At 40.1% G+C, this 21,852-nt stretch overlaps 1 protein-coding gene across 4 annotated transcripts in view; it reads left to right on the top strand.

Annotated features, from left to right (window-relative positions):
- Positions 1-21,852, top strand: part of LSM14A (LSM14A mRNA processing body assembly factor) — a 62,975-nt gene that overhangs the window by 21,822 nt on the left and 19,301 nt on the right. For all 4 annotated transcript variants that reach the window (XM_010359617.2, XM_010359618.2, XM_030942418.1 and 1 more), the window contains exons 2-4: positions 4,643-4,806; positions 7,279-7,408; positions 19,457-19,579. In XM_010359617.2, coding sequence (XP_010357919.1) covers positions 4,643-4,806; positions 7,279-7,408; positions 19,457-19,579 — 417 coding nt within the window. The remainder of the gene's footprint in view (positions 1-4,642; positions 4,807-7,278; positions 7,409-19,456; positions 19,580-21,852) is intronic.

Below are 21,852 nucleotides of genomic sequence, written 5' to 3'. Positions count from 1 at the left end.
GTTAAAAATTTTAAACAAATAATTCGGTAAATTTAGAACTTTCCCTTTAAAAACAGTAAAGGTAACCAGAAGTGATGACACTACTCATGGCTAGGTGTATTTAACTGTTGTTACCTGCAAATGCAAAAACTAAATAACATTTTAGGAAAAACTGGAAATGAACCAATGTGATTTCTGAATGTACTGACATAATTCCCTTATTTACTGATTGCATATGAGCTAATGTATGTGTTGTAGTAGAATAGTTCTGGTAGTTCTTTACCTTTTCTGTGCTTGTCATACCTCCTTCCTCTCTACTCTTAATGCTCAAGTTTTAACCTTCCAGACTTCTCATTTGTTCTGTAACAGTATCTTCTAACCATATGTGCCCTTCTAATCTCTCTTGTGGAATTTGTTCTTCACAATACTATAAGAACTCGATTGCATTGAAAACCCCAAATCTTATGAAGCCAGCCTCCATCATTAGAGTATGTTTCTCAAACCCTTGGTGTGTGCAAATCATTCTTATTCTGTGATTTCTGTTTTCATGCTTTTTCAGTTTGCTTCATTTGCCATATGATAGAGTTTTTTTTCACACCATATTTTGGAAAGTATGCTCTTCGTTTTAAATTCTACTATGGGTTATTTCCAAGACCCATAGTAGAATTTAACAAATTCTTTCAAATAAAAAATTTTAAAGCCTTCGCTTAGTATCAACTAACCAAAAAAAAAAAAAAAAATGTGTCAAGTGGCTCCTACTTGACATGATGAGAGATGAAAGTGTAAGTTTAGATGCTACTACTGTCTGTTCAGTTTTCCTTTTTCTCTATTCATTTTAATCTCCCAATTTTTGTTAAAATGTTGTGATATACTATGCTTAGTTTGTTACACTTTGTAACTTTGTAGTCTTTTCCAGAATTATTTCTATTCTAGAACCATAGTAAATTGTCATGTACACTTCTGTGTTTAAATGAATTTATTGTCCATTTCCTATCTTTGGATGCCACTTTTTTTGCGTTCTTTATTTTGATATACCATAACGTAAGTCTCTGTGGCTTGTAGTGGTCTGATTTTTTTTTTTTTTTTTTTTTTCTGGAAATACAGTGAAAACTTTTGATGAAATTTAGGCCTTCATGTCAAGACATTTCTATTCTGTTGTAACTTTAATTATATTTTCTCTTATTCTTTTGTCTGTCTCAGGGGCAGTAGTTAACTGTTGGATCTTCATAACTATCATCTTTTCTCTAACCTTTTTATTGCTGTACTGCTTTTTCATGACATCTCGTTTATGTTTTCTCAAAATTATTCTCTTCTAGTGATTTGGTTTTAACTGCATTGACTGTTGATGCATTTATTAGTTATGCTGTTTTACTTATCTTGTATAATTTTCTTTCCTTAATTCTGCATGCTACCCTTTCAGTGTTGTTTTGATCATAAGAGTCTATGCTATCTGTTTTTCTTGTGAATGTCGAAGCAGTACTTTCAGAAAATTTCTTCTATTTTCTGTGATAAATACTAATACTGAATGTATTTCATCCACCTTTTGAAGACTGTGTCCTCTGTCAGGGCAAACCGCTGGTTGTGGAAAAAAACAAAATAAGCAAATGAAGACTGTGTCCTCTTTGTTCTTCTCTTCTTTCCTGCCTTTTTTCTTTATTTTGATATACTTTTTTCTTTCCTTCCATCATTGCCTCCTTCCTTTCCCTCTTTTCTTCCCTGCTTTCCATCTTTCCTGTAAAATTTGTCTTGATTCCCTGATGTTTCTACTCTTTTTTTCCTTAGTAGGTCCTTTCAGTATCTGCTGCTTGCGAAAACGTGAAATGCAGATTCTCTTTTACTTCACTCTGAATTCACCTGGCTAAGCTCTATTAGGCCTTAGGAAGCTTAATAGAGCTTCTCTAGTTTTGTAGAAGAAGGGCCTTTGACTCTTGCCCCCTCTGCTTCAGGATGATCTCATCTGCTACTTTGGAAGTGTGAGACTTTATTCGTTTTGATGGTTAGGGGTGAGACTGATTTATTTGTAATTAGTCCTTTCTCCTCCTTACCCTTCCTTTTGGATAAAGGTAAAAATATAAAATCCTCCTGCCTGCTAAAGTACTGTTTGGCCACCAGAGAAGGGGAGTTTCAGGTAGGGCGTTCCACATTTTTTTCCTCATCACACCTGTGTCCCTGTCCCCATCTTAGCAAGTTGAAGATGCTAGTCAAAATTTCTCTCAGGGGAGGAGAGGGCAAGGGATACTTACATATGGATTCTGGGCTTGGTCTTTCAGTTTCAACTAACTCATTCTGTACCTTAATTGTACTGTTTAATAAAATTTCATGGTATAAGTTTGAGAACTTTTCATGATTTTAGGGATATTTTAACTTCCTTTTTGTTTTTTTCCTTTAGTTTTAGGGAAGGATCTTCTGCCAAACTACCTGTGCCACTATCTTTCCTGAAGTCTCCATAAGTACTAGAAAGAACTTTTAGAATAAGTGTAGGACATTATTTACACTGAAATAATATTCTTTTTTAATTATTTATTTATTTATTTATTTATTTACTTTTGAGTCAGATTGTTGCTCTGTCACCCAGGCTGGAGTGCAGGGTCACCATCTCGGCTCAGCTTACTGCAACCTCTGCCTCTTGAGTTCTGCCAATCCTCTCACCTCAGCCTCCCGAGCAGCTAGGACTACAGGCGCACGCCAACATGCCTAGCTAATTATTTTTTGTATTTTTTAGTAGAGACAGGGTTTCACCATTTTGTTGAGGCTGGTGTCAAACTCCTGACCTCAAGTGATCTGCCCACCTCGGCCTCCCAAAGTGCTGGAATTACAGGCATGAGCCACTGCATCCAACCTGACATTCATCCTTAATCTAGGGCTGCATCAGTGCTGCAAAAAAAAAAAAAGCATATGCATTAAAAAAGTTAAGGGGGCCGGGCGCGGTGGATCACTTGAGGTCAGGAGTTCTAGACCAGTCTGGCCAACATAGTGAAACCCCATCTCCGCTAAAAAAAATACAAAAATTAGCTGGGCATGGTGGCACACGCCTATAATCCCAGCTATTCAGGAGGCTGAGGCAGGAGAGTCGCTTGAACCCAAGAGGCGGAGGTTACAGTGAGCCGAGATCGCGCCACTGCACTCCAGCCTGGGCAATAGAATGAGACTCCATCTCAAAAAAAAAAAAAGAAATGTTAAGGGGTTTACTTCCTTTAGGATACTCTTTAAATGAATAGTATATGATGTTTCATATTCTCTATTTGGAACTTCTCTACGGATGCAGACATTTTCAGAACTCTCCCGGGACAATGAACCTGAAACTTTTGTATTTATAAGAAACTTGGGATTTGGTTATTTTATTTATTTATTTTGAAATAGGGTCTTGCTCTGTCGCCTAGGCTGGAGTGCAGGAGCACAGCCACGGTTCAGTGCAGCCTCAATCTCCCAGACTCAAGAGATCCCGTTATACCTCAGCCTCCTTATAGCTGGGACTACAGGCGTGCACTACCACACCTGGCTAATTTTTTAAATTTGTTTTTTTTATTTTTTGTAGAGACAGGACATCACTATGTTGCTAGGGCTGATCTTGAACTCCTGGGCTCAAGCAGTCCTCCCACCTTGACCTCCCAGAGTGCTGGGATTACAGGCGTGAGCCACTGTGCCTAGTCAGAAATTGGCTTAAAATGCAGATTTTTGGACCCTGTCCCCAGCAAAAAGATTCAGTAGAAATCTTTATTTGTAGCCAGCTTACTGTGTTGCAGGTGGTCCCTGGTTTAACTTTGAGTAATGCTATCTTCATTGTTAAAATAATCAAATTTAATTATATGGTAGATATTTTAGGTAACTAGGGTATTTCAGGCTGTCCCATGGGCCTGAATAGCTGGCAGCTACTTGGCTTGGCTTCTAGAGGACTTACTGCTCAGCAAGGTAAATATTAATACCTTCATTGCTCTCTGTGTCCCAAAGATCAGTACCCAAACTGAGATTTTGTAGACTGGAAAAATCTTTGTCTCCCCATCCCTCCCCAAGAAAGACATAGGTTGCTAATTTTTATTTTGCTGAATGAGAACATTAAAAATAAATTAACGGTGAGCCAGGCACAATGGCATAGGCCTGTAATCCCAGCACTTTTGAGAGATTGAAGCAGGAAGATCACTTGAGGCCAGGAGTTCAAGACCAGCCTGTGCAAAATAGCAAAACCTCATCTCTACTAAAAAATAAAAAAAATTAGCTGGGCTTAGTGGCACATACCTGTGGTCCCAGCTACATGGGATGTTGAGATGGAAGGATTGCCTGAGCCCGGGAAACTGAGGCTACAGGAAGCCATGACCATACCACTGCACTCCAGCCTGGGGGACAGAGACGCAGGCTCATCAATAAATAAATAATGAAAGGACATTTTAACACCTCACTACAACCACTAAAGATACAAATAAATAAAAATATAAGAGGAGCACCACCTCGTAATACTGATAGTCTTTTATATTGCGTATATTTAACTTCAGGCAAAACCCACTCTATTTTCCTCTTTTAAAAAAATTATTTAGCTATAGATTAATGAATACTTTCTCAGACATTTCAGAACTACTGCTTAGTACTTGAAATACAACACTTAGAATCTGGGGTACTACCTGAATGTAATGAGTAGTCACACATCTCATATCCTTTGTTTTCTTGCCAGTTCGATCCTTTGGTACAGAAGACAGACCGACAGATCGTCCAATACCACCTCGAGATGAAGTCTTTGAATACATTATATTCCGTGGGAGTGACATTAAAGACCTTACTGTTTGTGAGCCACCAAAACCACAGTGTTCTTTGCCTCAAGACCCAGCTATCGTTCAGGTAACTGATGGTAAATTTGTCTTGGAGTACAGGTAAACTCCACACAGGGTTAGCCTTGGCTTTTTTCTCTCCAGTTGAATGTTCATGTAGCTTATCATTTTCAAGTTACCTGGATACCTGAAATTACTGGATAATGTTCTCATCTAGGTTTTTCTCTAATCAACAATTGCAGTAGCTAACCTTGAAGGCTATGCTGTGGAAGTGGTGTACATATAAGACACCCTCTGATGTTGGTACCATTATTATTCTCACTTTTAACAAGTGAGGAAATTCCAGGCAGCCTGCTTTAGAATCTAGAATCCGTGCTACCATGCTGTTGAGATATGGTTTATATTGCAAACCAGGGCAATAACAGCTACTCTTAGATAAGATTATTAGGCTTAATGGGGAACAAAAAGCAAAATCACATTGTTCTGCATTTGTTATAATATGAAATGTTGGGGTTTTTTTTTTTCCTTCCTTTTTTTTTTGAAACAGAGTCATTGGAGTACAGTGGCGCAAACTCGGCTCACTGCAACCTCCGCCTCCCTGGTTCAAGCGATTCTTCTGCCTCAGCCTCCTGAGTAGCTGGGACTACAGGCACGCACCACCACACCTGGCTAATTCTTGTATTTTTAGTAGAGATGAGGTTTCACCATGTTGGCCAGCCTGGTCTCAAACTCCTGACCTCGGGTGATCCGCCCACCTCAGCCTCCCAAAGTGCTGGGATGATAGGCATGAGCCACTGTGCCTGGCCTGCAATGTTATATGATAAGAAAACACAAACATAAATGTATTTTAACATATTTAGGTCAACTCTTAAATCTCCCAATTTAAACTTTTTAATCATCTACCCCTACCCTTGTTAAGTCTTATTTTGGTGAAAGGAAACCTGAAAGAATCAGAGAAAATGTAGATCTCTTTATTTTATTTATTTACTTTTTTTTGAGATAGAGTTTTGCTCTGTTGCCCAGGCTGGAGTGCAGTGGCGCCATCTCGGCTCACTGCAAGCTCTGCCTCCCGGGTTCATGCCATTCTCCTGCCTCAGCCTCCCGAGTAGCTGGGACTACAGGCGCCTGCCACCATGCCCGGCTAATTTTTTGTATTTTTAGTAGAGATGGGGTTTCACCATGTTAGCCAGGATGGTCTCAATCTCCTGACCTCGTGATCCACCCGCCTCAGCCTCCCATAGTGCTGGGATTATAGGCGTGAGCCACTGTGCCTGGCCAAAAATGTAAATCTCTTTAAATGGAGAAGGAAGAGACACTTTCTTTTGTTTTTTTGGAGACGGAGTTTCGCTCTGTCGCCAGGGCTGGAGTGCAGTGGCTGGATCTCAGCTCACTGCAAGCTCCGCCTCCCAGGTTTACGCCATTCTCCTGCCTCAGCCTCCCAAGCGGCTGGGACTGCAGGCGCCCGCCACCTCGCCTGGCTAGTTTTTTGTATTTTTTAGTAGAGACGGGGGTTTCACCGTGTTAGCCAGAATGGTCTCAGTCTCCTGACCTCGTGATCCGCCCGTCTCGGCCTCCCAAAGTGCTGGGACTACAGGCTTGAGCCACCACGCCCGGCCGAGACACTTTCTTATTAGAGGTAGCTCCCTACACCAAACACTGGTGTTACCTTACTGTCTCTTTTATATGGCTTTCGATAATTCTCCAGGAAACCAGGTATTTGGGTAATCAGTTTTATAGAAGGAGAAAAACTAAGAGAGTGCATATGAAAATGGTGTCGAGTAACTTCTTCCAGTCATCATAAACTTCTACTTGATCTTCTTATTCATTCATTCCGTAGTATTTACAGAGTGTCTGGCATGTGCTTAACACTAGTAGTGAACACAAAGAAAAGGTCCTGCCATCAGTGAATGTGTGTCCTGGTAGCCTTTAATATACTTCATGTTTATATTATGAAACAGTTTATAATAAGATAATATATGAAGTACATGTATTAATATATGTTATATATTTTATATGCTTTAGGTTTAAGTTAAAGTTTTTATAAAATGTTCCTCCGCTTAATGTAACTATAAGTAAACATGTAAATGGTTTTATGTGGGATATGTTTGTTTCATGCATCTCTTTCCTGTGAATTTAATAGTAGGCCTCAAATGATTGAAAATAAGACTGAAATCACATGTGAGATTTATATCAACATCAGACTAAAACCCATTATTACTAAGTGTGATTTTTCTTATTTTTCTTTAAGCAGTTACTTTACTTAAGTAACTTTCTTTCCTCAATCTATAAAACTCTTAAATGGGGAGTTTAGTGTAGAAAAAAGTATTTGTAAGTTACATTGAGTATAATTGGCACATTATAGACAGATATTGAAATCAGAAGGTCGTTTGGCTATTTGAATGTTAAGTGCATATTGTAATTTGTTTTATATTTAGTAGTTATAATTTAATAGTTTTCTTAAAAGTGTAAAAATCTGGAATTTTTTTTTCATTATATACATGTTGCTTAGAGCTTGGAAAGATAACTCATGATTTTCCTTCAGTCCTCACTAGGCTCATCGACTTCTTCATTCCAGTCCATGGGTTCTTATGGGCCTTTCGGCAGGATGCCCACATACAGTCAGTTCAGTCCAAGTTCCTTAGTTGGGCAGCAGTTTGGTGCTGTTGGTGTTGGTATGTTTTCTTTTTCTTTTATTTTTTTGTTTGTTTTTGTATTCTTCCTTTCTTTGAGTTTATAGAAACTCAACACAAACTTTTAGAAATGTTGTTTGATGTTTCCTTTTGTAACTTTGTTTTATGGCATTCAGAACACATTTTGATGATATCTTAAAGCCTTTATTTAATATTCTTAATGATATTAGTGGGTTTTTAAAAGTCAGTTTTCACAAGGTAACATTTTTTTTATACCTAGGTATATCCAGTATCTACCAAATCTTATTGGTAGTTGGATTTTTTTTTTTTTTTTTTTTTTTTTAAGACAAAGTCTCACTCTGTCACTCAGGCTGAAGTCCAGTGGCACTATCTTGGCTCACTACAACCTCCGCCTCCTGGGTTTTAGCAATTCTCGTTCCTCAGCCTCACAAATAGCTGGGATTACAGATATGTATCACCACACCTAGCTAATTTTTGTATTTTCAGTAGAGGTGGGGTTTCACCATGTTGACCAGGCTGGTCTTGAACTCCTGACCTCAGGTGAGCCCCTGTGCCTGGCCTGGATTTTAATTAATCAATTTTTTTTTTTTTTTTTTTTTTTTTGAGGCAGAGTCTCACTCTGTTGCCCAGGCTGGAGTACAGTGGCATGATCTCCACTCACTGCAACCTCCATTTCCCAGGTTTAAGCAGTGCTCCTGCCTCAGCCTCCTGAGTAGCTGGAATTACCGGTGTGCACCGCCACTCCCGGCTAATTTTTTTGTATTTTTAGTAGAGATGGGGTTTCACCATGTTGGCCAAGCTGGTGTCGAACTCCTGACCTCAAGTGATCCACCCACTTCAGCCTCACAAAGTGCTGGGATTACAGGCATGTGCCACCAAGACTGGCCTAAAACGTTTATTTTAAACATACATAAGACATGCACACATAAAGATACGCATAGCATGATTGAGGGCTTGGTGTTTTGTTTCTGTAACACTGGGTTTGAAATAAAACTAATGAGAATGTATAGCAGGGCTGGAAGAATGACAGGCTTACTTATGGCTGGAGGGTCAAGGGCTATTGAGTGCAAAAGCTGGATGTAATCAGATTAGCTCAGTGTTGTTTTGTTTTTATAGCTGTGCATTTTAGTGTTTAAGTACACCTTTATTCCCACCGTAAAGAACAGCTTTAAAAAAAAACAACTTTAAATCTCAAGCTTTTGCCCCTAATCTTTTAAAATTTCTTTGAAATAATTATATTATCAGTTTACTGTTTCACTGCACCACAAATTTAGTTTCAGGTGTATCTTGACACTCATTAATATGCTAACAAGTTTTGTTAAAATTATTAAATTCCTTCCAATGAATATACTTTTTATACAGGTATGACTTAAGCATTTAAATGTTTTACTTATTCACAAAATAAAAAAGAACGGCAAAAAAAGCAAACTAAAACTGAATGAGCTGGGCACAGTGGCTCACGCCTGTAATGCCACCACTTTGGGAGACTGAGGCTGGCGGATCACCTGAAGTAGGGAGTTCGAGACCAGCCTGGCCAACATGGAGAAACCCCACCTCTACTAAAAATACAGAATTAGCCGGACGTGGTGGTGCATGCCTGTAATCCCAGCTACTCGGGAGGCTGAGGTAGGAGAATCGCTTGAAACCCGGGAGGCAGAGATTGCAATGGGCAGAGATCGTGCCATTGCACTCCAGTCTGGGCCACAACAGCGAAACTCCGTCTAAAAAAAGATAGATAAAACTGAATGAATATGAACAGAAATCACAGATGCTATTACATATTAAATTGATAATCACACAGAGGAAAAAATAATTCAGATAACTTTTACACGCTTAGTAGGATATATTCTAACAACAAATAGAACTATTTAGAAAACTTGGCTTTGATTTGTATTATTGGTGTTTTTGGTTTTTGGTTTTTGTTTTTTTGGTTGTTTTTTTTTTTTTTTTTTTTTTTTTTTTGGAGATAACGTCTGGCTCACACCCAGGCTGGAGTGTAGTGGCACAATCCCAGCTCACTACAACCTCTGCCTCCCAGGCCCAAGCCATCCTCCCACCTCAACCTCCCAAGTATCTGAGGTTATAGGCGTGCACCACCACTCCCAGCTAGATTTCTTTTTTTTTTTTTTGTATTTTTTGTAGAGATGGGGTTTCCCCTTGTTGTCCAGGCTGGTCTCAAACTTGTGACATCAAGTGATCTGCCCACCTCGGGCTCTAAAAGTGCTGGGATTACAGGTGTGAACCACTGCACCCAGCCAGGTGTTAATTCTTAAACTGTTTTGTATGTATTATAGGATAGGGCAAATGAATAAAATATTTATATTGGGAAATAGTGTTTTTACCATGGAGAAGGGAGATATAAATATGGAATGGGAAAGGTGAGAAAGAACCCTGTGATGCTGAATGTAAATAGATGGTATGAGTATGGACCCATTTTTTAAAAACTGGTTATTTCCTAGCTCTGTTCATAGAAAGGACCTAGAAACAATGGAAACCCAGTAGCAAAGAACATATGTAGACTCAGTTTCTAAATACCACTCCCCACTAAAAGGAACCAGGGCCCATTGAAAAACAAAGGAGAAGACCTACTTTTTTCAAATAAAGATGTCTGCTAATAAGTAGAAGGAGTGGTAGATAAAGAAAATTGCCATTTTCTAATCTCAGTATAATAGTTAGCAAGGATTATCATTAGATGTTGAAGTCATTGGGTGAAAGGTGTTAGGACAGGATATTAAGATGGTCTTAAAGTATCATCCCACAGTTTACAAAGGGGGGAAATGTACCCTTGTAACACAGACGTCTGGTGGTTACCAACTTCGTCAAGTGCTCAAGTTTAGCATTGCCATAAACAATTATGTGTCTCCTGTTGCGATTATTGGGGTGGGGGGCAAAACATAATACCACTTTTGTGGGGTTCTTGCTGAATATGCAGAATCTAATTTTGAAGAAATGGGCATGTATATCCGGAAGGTGAGTTGTTTTGCAAGACGGTTATCCACACTCTTCAAAAGATTCAATATTACAAAGAATGGAGAGAGGCAGTAGAACTGTTTTAGGCTGGCAAAGACTGAAGAGACATAACATCCAAATGTAATATGGAATCGAATCCTGGGCTTTTAAAAAGTTGGCGTGTTTGTTTCCTGCAGGGGAGAAAAAGAAAACTTAAAGAAAAGGTTGGTGTGAAGAACATTTTAGGGACTGCTAAGGAACTTTTGAATATGGACTAATTGTTGGATGTTGTTATTACTGTTCATTTTCTGGTTAATCATATGGGAGAGTGTTTTTGTTTGGGGGAGGTGGTTTTGAAGTATTTAAAAGTAAAGAACCAAATTGATTTTAGCCTCTCTAAACAAAAGAAAAATGTGCATGTTAAGGTATAAAGATGGAGAAGCAGAGTGGGTTTGGTTAGAAGTTAGCAGTTGATGAATCTAGGTGAAGAATATATTGATATTCTGTGTACTCCTTCAATTTTAACATAAGTTTGACATTTTTCAGAATTAAAAATTAATTCCTTTTAGACTTATTTTAGGTGAAATAGTGTAACTTTGGTCCATAAATTTCCAAATCCAGTAGTAAGATCAATGTTACTCATGTTAAATCAAGATATACTGTATGTTAACTATAACTTAGAATCCTTTCCTGGGGATTCAAATAAGGAATGATTGCAAATTGTATTATCCTTTTTGAGGCTCCTTTGACTAAATTAAATAGTTAACTGACTTTGAGATCATCATTGTACTTCTTATGTTACCATGAAGTTGATGTAACTAATTATGTTCAAAAATTTGAGCAGGATCAAGCACATAGTATCTATATCGTAACTACTGCTTCTGCCATTCTTCAAAGTTTACTCGCTAGTCAAGAGTATTTTGTGGTTGTGAAATGCTTTTTATAAATATTTTAATCTAATTTTAATATTATTGTGGGTTGTTGTTTTATTATTTGGGTGTCACAAAAGTAGAAGATTTTACTGGTATTTTCCATGTCAGAATAATTTGTGCAGGGTCAGATTATTTTTGATTAATTGATTTCCATATTGGTTAGGATAATTTGTGGAGTGGCTACTTAGAAAACTAAGTGTTACAAGTTACCAAATGAGGAAGAGGAAAGCTGTGGCATTGGTCAAGGTGACAGATGTTTTTCAGAAAAGGAATTAACTCAAATTTAGCTTGGTTTTTGAGACGACATCTTGCTCTGTCTCCCAGGCTAGAGTGCAGTGGTGTGATCTCGGCTCACTGCAACCTCCTCCTCCCGAATTCAAGTGACTCTCCTGCCTCAGCCTCCTGAGTAGCTGGGATTACAGGCATGCACCACCACACCCGGCTAATTTTTGTATTCTCAGTAGAGACAGGGTTTCACCTTGTTGGTCAGGCTGGTCTCAAACTCCTGACCTCATGATCCGCCCGCCTCAACCTCCCAAAGTGCCAGGGTTACAGGTGTGAGCCACCGTGCCCTGCCAAATTTAGCTTTTGTTGGCACAAAGTAGACCAGATTTTAAGCTAGGCCTCTTTTCATTTTTGGTTCCTAGTATTCTGATTTTAAAAGGAAATTTAAATAAATCTGGATCACACTAATTACTATTTGATGAGAAAATTTGATATGTTTACATTTTCATGTGTTATTACTATTGCTTTTTATTTTTATTTATTTTTTGAGACAGGGTCTTGGTCTGTCACCCAGGCTGGAGTACAGTGGCACAACCATGGCTCACTGCAGCCTAGACCTCCTGGGCTCAAGCAGTCCTCCCACCTCAACCTCTCTGGTAGCTGGGACTACAAGCATATGCCATCATGCCTGGCTAATTTTTGTATTTTTTGTAAAGACAGCATCTCAGCACGTTATCCAGGCTGATCTTGAACTCCTGGGCTCAGTTTGCCTGCCTCTGCCTCCCAAAGTGTTGGGAACCACCATGCCCACCCTTATTATTGCTTTTTAATAAGTTTTTTTTTTTTTTTTTCATTTGTTTGGTTGGTTGGTTTGGTTTTTGTTTTGTTTTGTTTTTGAGACTCTGTCGCCCAGGCTGGAGTACAAAGACCTTAGCACTTTGGGAGGCCATGGTGGGAGGATTGCTTGAGCTCAGGAGTTGGAGACCAGCCTGGGGGCAACGTGGCTAAACCCTATCTCTACAAAAAAAAAACAATTAGGCAAGCATGGTGGCACACTCCTGTAATCCCAGCTCCTCCAGAGGCTGAGGTGAGAGGATTGCTTAAACCTGAGAGGTAGAGGTTGCAGTGAGCCAAGAGCGCACCACTGCACTCCAGCTTGGGAAACAGAGCCAGACTGTGTCTCAAAAAAAAAAAAAAAAAAAAAAAGAATCACCTTGCTTATAGTGAAAAACATATAAATTAAATCTACACTAAGACACGATTTCTCACTATCCGTTTGGCAAAAACTCAAAAGCTTCATTATATACATACTCTTTTGGCAAGTCTATGAAGAATATATACTCTCATACATTGAGAAGAATAATATACTAGGTAGAAATAAAGCACCTTTCTTAAAGCTGATGCAAAAATAACTCTTATGTATAAGAGATTAGATCATTACTGGCCTTAATTTCTGAACTCTCGGAAAAATTAAACATCTCACAATAAATGAAGCATCAAAACAGTATTTCCCTGTGTTACCACTGCGCAGTAGCAAGGGCTTACCGCTGCAGTTAGAAAAAGGATTCATAGAAACAGTGAAAGGTATAGATTGACCAACTATCTAAAGTAATTCTATAGCAAGGATTAAAATGAAGAAACGTGGAGCAATTAGATATTTTTTCTGTTATATTTACTGCAGTTGATAAGGTCAGCTGGTTGTTCTCAAATAATTGAGACAGGTTGATTAGCATGTCATGGCATGCTGTTTAAGTCTCATAATCTTATGTGCCAGATGGAGGAATATTGGCTGAATAGACCATCATTAGGTACATTTTAGTTGATTAAATAGCCAAACCATATTGGAGGATGGTTCTCTTAGGGCTCCAGTGTTTTGTATAGACTAATTTTTAATCACCGAGTGATGAAGCTTGAAGAGATGCTTATGAACTTTATAGTTAGCATAAAGTCAGGGGGTGTTTCAACCATTATGGATGTTAAACTAAGGATTGTTAAAGATCAGACCAGGCGCAGTGGCTCACACCTGTAATCCCAACACTTTGGGAGGCTGAGACGGGTGAATCATTTGAGGTCAGGAGTTCAAGAGCAGCCTGGCCAACACGGTGAAACCCTGTCTCTACTAAAAATACAAAAAAATGAGCTGGGCATGGTGGCGTGCACCTGTAATCCCAGCTACTCAGGAGGCTGAGTCCAGACAATCCCTGGAACCCAGGAAGCAAAGGTTGCAGTGAGTCAAGATCATGCCACTGCACTCCAGCCTGAGCGACAGAGCGAGACCCTGCCTCAAAAAAAAAAAAAAAAAAAAAAGATTGTTAAAGATCTACTTTGGTAAAACGTTGAAGGGATTAAACATTCCAATTAAAAGGCAGAGTGTCAGACTGAATTAAAAAAAAAAAAGACAAGGCCCAACTATATTATGTTTATAAGAAATGCACTGAAAGTGAAAGAATAGAAAAAGGTATACCTTGCAAACACCAATAACAAGAAAACACACATTAATATCAGACAAAGGAGCTTAAATTAAGATCAGGATTACTTCCGGAGATAAAGTGGGGGTGGGGGGTGGTTCTTCATAAAGGTAAGGATCAATTCATCAGGAAGCTACAACAGTCCTAAATGTGTAACTTTATAAAACAGTGTACCCAACAATTGCAGAATATTGTTTTGATCTATATTGCTCAACAATATAGATCAAATACTGGACCGTAAAATAAGTCACACTAATTTCCAAAAGGAATAAAATCATACATGGTATACATGGTATATTCTTAAATCACAAAATAAACTTGAAATTAATAAAGGTAACTTGAAAAATCCTCAGATAATTTGATATCAAGTAAACTTGTTAATCACTAATACATCAAAAGAGAATTTAAAGGGAAATTAGAGAATATTTTTAATCTAGGCCAGATGTGATAGCATACACCTGTAATCCCAGCATTTTGGGTGGCCAAGGTGGGAGGATCACTTGAGGCCAGAAGTTCAAGACCAGCCTGGGGAACATAGGGAGACGTTGTCACTACAAAAAAAAATTTTCATTAGCTGGGTGTGGTTGTACATACCTGTAGTCCTAGCACTCAGGAGGCTGAGGTGAGAGACTTGCTTGAGCCCAGGAATTCAAGACTGCAGTGAGCTGTGATGCTGCAGTGAGCTGTGATTCTGCCATTGCACTCCACAAAAGGCGACAGAGCTAGACCTTGTCTTTAAAAAAAAATAATAAATTTTAAAAATAATGTATTTTTAATTTAATGACCAGAAAGTTTGTAGGTGTAGCTAAAACTGTGTTTAGGAAAACTTTCATAGCACGGTGGCTCATGCCCATGATCCCAGCACTTTGGGAGGCTGAGGTGGGCGGGTCGCTTGAGGTCAGGAGTTCGAGACCAGCCTGGCCAGTGTGGTAAAAACCCGTCTCTACCAAAAATACAAAAATTACTCAGGTGTGTTGGCATGCGCCTGTGGTCCCAGCTTCTTGGGAGGCGGAGGCAGGAGAATTGGTTGAGCTGGGGAGGAAGAGGTTGCAGTGAGCCCAGATGGCGTCACTGCACTCCAGCCTGGGTGACAGAGCAAGACTGTCTCAAATAAAAAGAAAAAGAAAATAAGAATTTTAAAAATCAGTGCTCTAAGCTACCAGTTTAAGAAGCTAGGAAAGGGCCAGGTGTGGTGTCTCCCGCCTGTAATCCTAGCACTTTGGGAGGTCAAGGCGGGCGGATTACCTGAGGTCAGGAGTTGGAGACCAGCCTGACCAACATTGTGAAACCTCATCTCTACAAAAATACAAAAATTAGCCAGGTATGATTGCAGGTGCCTGTAATCCCAGCTACTCAGGAGGCTGAGGCGGGAGAATCGCTTGAACCTGGAGGCGGAGGTTGCAGTGAGCCGAGATCGCACCGTTGAACTCCAGCCTGGACGACAGAGCAAGACTCCATCTCACAAAAAAAAAAAAAAAAAAGCTAGAAAAAATGGTTAGCTGGGCATGGTGGTGAATGCCTGTAGTCCTAACTACTTGGGAGACTGAGGTGGGAGGATTCCTTGAGCCCAGCAGTTCAAGGCTGCAGTGAACTGTGATCGTGCCACTGCATTCTAGCCTGGGTGACAGAGTGAGACCATGTCTCTAAAAACAGTTGGTGAGGACGTCAGGGGACAGCTAGGAAAAAAATGAAAGAAAATTATTCCAAAAGTAGTAGAGGGGGAAGAAAATAAAAAGATAAGAACAGAAATCAATGAAATAGAAATAGATTATATATCAGCAAAGACGAGTTTCTTTTGGGTGGGTTTATTTATTTATTTAGTAAGATTGATAAGCCCCTAACAAAACTGATTAAGGAAGGAAGAACCAAGCAAGTTGCCAATACCAGGAATGAAAGAGTAGACATCAGTATAGACCTTAAAAGAATAATACGGGAATATATGAATTGCTTTATGTCAACAAATGTGATAGTTTGAATGAAGTAGACAAATTTCTTGAAAAATAATAAACCAACACAAGAGGAAATAAAATCTGTTATCTCTGTATCTTTTAATAAAATTGAAACAGTAATTTCAAATTGCCCAGAAAGAAAATTCTAGACTGTTTACTGTTACTTTCTACCAAACATTTAGGGAAGAAATAATTTTTACTAATCTTACACAAACTCAGACAGCTATGCACCATGATACATGCCTGTAGTCCCAGTAACTCGGGAGGCTGAGGTGGGAGGATCTCTTGAGCCCGGGAGTTCAAGGCTGCAGTGAGCCATGATCGTGCCACTGCACTCCAGCCAAGGCAACAGAGCAAAAACCGTATCTCTTAAAAAGGAAAAAAAAGGCTGGGTACGGTAGCTCACACCTGTATTCCTAGCACTTTAGGAGGCTGAGGTGGGCGGATCACGAGGTGAGGAGATGGAGACCCGCCCGGCCAACATGGAGAAACCCTGCCTCTACTAAAAATACAAAAAAAAAAAAAAAAAAAATGAGTTGGACATGGTGGCATGCACCTGTAGTCCCAGCTACTTGGGAGGCTGAGGCAGGAGAATCACTTGAGCCAAGCAAGGAGGTGGAGTTTACAGTGAGCCAAGATCGTGCCACTGCACTCCAGCCTGGCGACAGAGCAAGACTCCATCTCAAAAAGAGAACAAGAAAGTTCAGAGAATAGAGGAAGAGGAAATATTTGCTGACCCTATAACCAAAGCCAAATAACTGAAATACCAACCATAACTAGATTGTTAGAAGAAAATTATAGATCACTGTCTCCCATGAACATAAATGTAAGAATGTTCATTAGAAGTAGAAGCCAGGGCCGGGCGCGGTGGCTCAAGCCTGTAATCCCAGCACTTTGGGAGGCCGAGACGGGTGGATCATGAGGTCAGGAGATCGAGACCATCCTGGCTAACACGGTGAAACCCCGTCTCTACTAAAAAATACAAAAAAACTAGCCGGGCGAGGTGGCGGGCGACTGTAGTCCCAGCTACTCGGGAGGCTGAGGCAGGAGAATGGTGTAAACCTGGGAGGCGGAGCTTGCAGTGAGCTGAGATCTGGCCACTGCACTCCAGCCTGGGTGACAGAGCAAGACTCCGTCTCAAAAAAAAAAAAAAAAAAGAAGTAGAAGCCAGCACTTCAGAAGAAGGATTGTATATAATGACAAAGATTTATCTCAAGACTGCAAAGCTGCAACATTTGAAAATCAGTTGTAACTTACCACATTAACAGACCAGGAATAAAGAATAGAGAATCCAGAAATAGACCCACTCAAATACTTAAAACAGAGTAACAAGACAGTTCAGTGGAGAGAAAAGACATTGTTATAATAAGGGGTGTTGCAGCAGCTGGTTATCTGTGGAAAAAATAAAACTTGACCCCTGGCTTAAACTGTGAATTAAAAATAATTTGGAATAGATTATAGACATAAATTGGTAGTAGAATTGGAGTAGAGGGAGGGGTATGTGTCATGATCAGGAACTCACAGAAGAGATTTGCTCTAACCATTGAATGTGTAATTCAGAGGACAAGCAATGGGAGGCCAAGCCAGGTGAGGAAACAGAGCAGCATGGAGATGGAAACATACATCTCAAAGTGGCTGATGTCTTGGTCATCGCCCAAGAATACTAGAAATAACTGTATGGGTTCTACTCCCTACAGAATTCTTGAATGCACCAGTCCCTACATTTCTGGGATATTATGGGTAGTTGTGTTAGGCTTCTCCTGAGCTTACTGGAGCTCTAGCCAGACTGGATTTCACCTTCAAGGGAGTCCCAGTAGCTCCCCTTGTCTAAGATACTAAGATACTGTGCTGTTTTCTGAAGCCACTTTTTTTCTTTTCTTTTTTTTTTTTTTTTTTTTTTTTTTTTGGAGATGGAGTCTCACTCTGTTGCCCAGGCTAGAGCACAGTGGCCCAATCTTGGCTCACTGCAACCTCCACCTCCCAGGTTCAAGCAATCCTCCTGCCTTCCCGAGTGCTGGGACTACAGGCGTGCACCACCACGCCTGGCTAATTTTTGAATTTCTGTAGAGACGAGGTTTCACCATATTGGTCAGGCCGGTCTTGAACTCTTGACCTCGTGATCTGCCCACCTCGGCCTCCCAAAGTGCTGGGATTACGGGTGTGAGCCGCTGCACCTGGCCCTGAAGCCACATTTTTAAGAGGGATAAGAACAAATAGAATTCATTAAATTAGGAGTCCAAGAAAGGAAGGGGAGAGTGTTATAAAGACCATGTGAAGTGAGTAATGGTTGAAGGAACTGGAGTTGACTAGCTTGAAAATGAGTAGATTGCAAGGGGCGTGATTGTAATCGTCATGTGTTTTAAGAGCAGAAGGATAGGGCCGGACGCGGTGGCTCAAGCCTGTAATCCCAGCACTTTGGGAGGCCAAGACGGGCGGATCACGAGGTCAGGAGATGGAGACCATCCTGGCTAACATGGTGAAACCCTGTCTCTACTAAAAAAATACAAAAAACTAGCCGGCGCGGTGGCGGGCGCCTGTAGTCCCAGCTACCCGGAGGCTGAGGCAGGAGAATGGCTGAACCCGGGAGGCGGAGCTTGCAGTGAGCTGAGATCCGGCCACTGCACTCCAGCCTGGGCGACAGAGCGAGACTCCGTCTCAGAAAAAAGAGCAGAAGGATAAGCTTACAGAAAATGATGAGAGAAGAGGTAGGTTTTATTAACTGAAGTAAACAGTTTGAACTTTTATCTTGAGGGGAAGCCGTCAGAAGGTCTAAAGCACGATAGTAGTGTGACTACATTTATATTTTGTAAAAAATCACTCTGACTACCATCTGTAGGTTGGATTTAGAGGTTGTGGAGCGGGGAGGTGCTGTTGAAATATAGTGAAAACCTGCACAGATGAAATACTAAGGAGAGAGCACAGTATATCAAAAGTGAATGATCCCTAAGTACTGTAGAAACTTAGAGAAGAAATTTGATATAACCTAGTATGGCAGAGAATTGGGCCCTTTCTAGGGACTTTGTTACTCATACTGCCAGAACTTTTTGCAGCTGCTTTAGGCAGAGTGCAGCCTCACAGTCCCATCTTAAGGGGAAGTGTTGAAACCAGAGTCTGTTGCCTTGGAAATGCTGAAAAAGCTCCTCATAAACCTGTCTGCTAGTTTGGCTATTTGTCCAGATACTTAATATTAGAATCATTGAACCTTAATGTTGGTGTTGAATGTACCATTTCTGCTACTTCTCTAGCTGATATGGGTCCTTGCTGTCCCATCTGCGTAACTGCCTGGGACAGTACTCCATGTGTTATAAACATCGCTTGCATCCAAGGATAGTGGACAGTATATTGGCTCCCCCACCCCGCCCCCCATATTGCCATAGAATTCCCAAACTATTCAGTATACTTCAATTTCCAAGATTATTAATTTGTACAGATTTTGGGGGGAGAAATAGATAATTACCATCATTAAAATGCTACATTACTTTATATCATTGAAAAATGTAAAACATTTTTTAAAATTTTTTTATCATTTAACAAAATCTCTTTAAGCTGGAAACTCTTTGACGTCCTTTGGAACAGAAACATCAAACAGTGGTACCTTACCCCAAAGTAGTGCGGTTGGTTCTGCCTTTACACAGGATACAAGATCTCTAAAAACACAGTTATCTCAAGGTAAGCTATCTCATCCTAAAGTATTTCCATTCTAAACTTCTATAGTGGTTTTTGTCTTTTTCTGAATGTAAGAGCTTTTGCAGCTTGTAAATTACGTGTATAATTTCCATTTGGTTCTTTTAAAAGTTTTCTCCAAATTGCTGTATTGCAATGAATATATTATTGAATGACTCTCACTATTTAGACTTATTACAGTTCTTAGATCATGAAACTAAAAAGTTGAGCATTCTCTAAGTTGGACTTTTTTTGCAAAGAAATTATATAACTTGTATGTAACACTTAAATATATCACATTAGGCTCAGACTCACCATTAAAGTTGAGCTATCCAAGATGAATTGGAAATATCATCTGAAAAAAACTGTGTATTATACTGTTACATTTTCCCTAACATCCCCACAGGATGGAGAGTAGTAGTTCTCAATGTAGGCCACGCACAACTGAATCATCTGGGTTGCTTCTTAAAAATTTAAATCCTGAGACTTATACATCAGAATACCTGGAGCCTGAGGATTTGTATTTTAATAAGCTTCTTAAAGGATTGTTTTATTTATTAAAATTCTGCTTTTCAACCAGCCAGTCTCATAATTTTAAATGGTTATCCATACCTTTTATTCTTTGTTTTCTTTCTTTCTTTTTTCTTAATCTTTTTCTTTCTTTTATTTACTTATTAGAGTTGAGGTCTCCCTATATTGCCCAGGCTGGTCTCAAACTCCTGGGCTCAAGTGATCCATTTGCCTTGGCCTCCTCAAAGTGTTGGGATTACAGGCATAAGCTATTGGGCCTGGCCTTTTTTTTTTTTTTTTTTTTAAGAGATGGATCTCACTATGCTGCCCAGACTGAAATGCAGTGGCTATTCACAGGTGTGATCATAGCACACTTCAGCCTTGGACACCTGTCCCCAAACAAGTCTCCCACCTTAGCTTCCCCAGTAGCTGGAGCTACAGCCTTGTGCCACCATGCTCGGCTTTTCCTTATCTATTTGTATCCACTTCTGATATGGGTATTTTTGGCTCATTGCTTTATGTGAATGGGTTTTGTTTTGTTTTGTTTTGTTTTTTTAGTAAAGCAATGTTAAGTCATTTCAGAAAGACTTATAATCACAAAACAGTATTTTAAAAACCTATTGTCCGGGCGCGGTGGCTCAAGCCTGTAATCCCAGCACTTTGGGAGGCCGAGGCGGGCGGATCACAAGGTCAGGAGATCGAGACCATCCTGGCTAACACAGTGAAACCCCGTCTCTACTAAAAAATACAAAAAAAAACTAGCCGGGCGAGGTGGCGGGCGCCTGTAGTCCCAGCTACTCGGGAGGCTGAGGCAGGAGAATGGTGTGAACCCGGGAGGCAGAGCTTGTAGTGAGCTGAGATCTGGCCAGTGCACTCCAGCTTGGGTGACAGAGCGAGACTCCGTCTCAAAAAAAATAAAAATAAAAATAAAAATAATAAAAATAAAAAGCTATTAAGGGTGAAAATTCAGTGCTAAACATAATCTTATGTATTTCACTTAAGATATTTTGAAATAGTTCTTACTGTTACTCATATTGATTAGCTTAATTTTTTTCTTTTCTTTCTTTTAAGATGGAGTCTTGCTCTGTCACCCAGACTGGAGTTCAGTGGCACAATCTTGGCTTACTGCAACCTCCACCTCCCAGGTTCAAGCGATCCTCCTGCCTCACCCTCCCAAGTAGCTGGGATTACAGGCACGTGCCACTACACCCAGCTCATTTTTTGTATTTTTGGTAGAGATGTGGTTTCACCATGTTGGCCAGGCTGGTCTCAAACTCCTGACCTCAAGTGATCCACCCCCTTGGCCTCCCAAAGTGCTGGGATTATAGGTGTGAGCCACTACGCCCAGCCTACTTGCTTAATTTTTAAGCATTCTAAAGATTGTTCTTGGGATAGGGTCCTGCTCTGTCTCCCAGACTGGAATGCGGTGGTGTGATCATGGCTCTCTGCAGCCTCCACCTCCTGAGCTCAGTCCATCCTCCTGAGCTCAGGCCATCCTCCCAATTAGCTGAGATCACAAGCAAGCACCACCAGCTAGTTTTGTAGGGATGGGGTTTCGCCATGTTGCCAAGGCTGGTCTGGAACTCCTGGGCTCAAGCGATCCACCCACCTCAGCCTCCCAAAATGCTGGGATTATAGGCCATGAGCCACAGTGCCCAGCCTATTCTGGAATTTTTAGTTAAATCAGGAACACATGAAAAAGAAAAAGCATAAATATTGAAATTGGCGTTATTCATGAAGAATGAGAACTAATAAGGAACTTAAAATAG

The sequence above is a fragment of the Rhinopithecus roxellana genome, chromosome 12 (genome assembly GCF_007565055.1).
Source record: "Rhinopithecus roxellana isolate Shanxi Qingling chromosome 12, ASM756505v1, whole genome shotgun sequence".
NCBI lineage: Eukaryota > Metazoa > Chordata > Mammalia > Primates > Cercopithecidae > Rhinopithecus > Rhinopithecus roxellana.
Note: the sequence above shows the minus strand (reverse complement) of the source record. Positions and strands in the feature narration are given on the sequence as shown.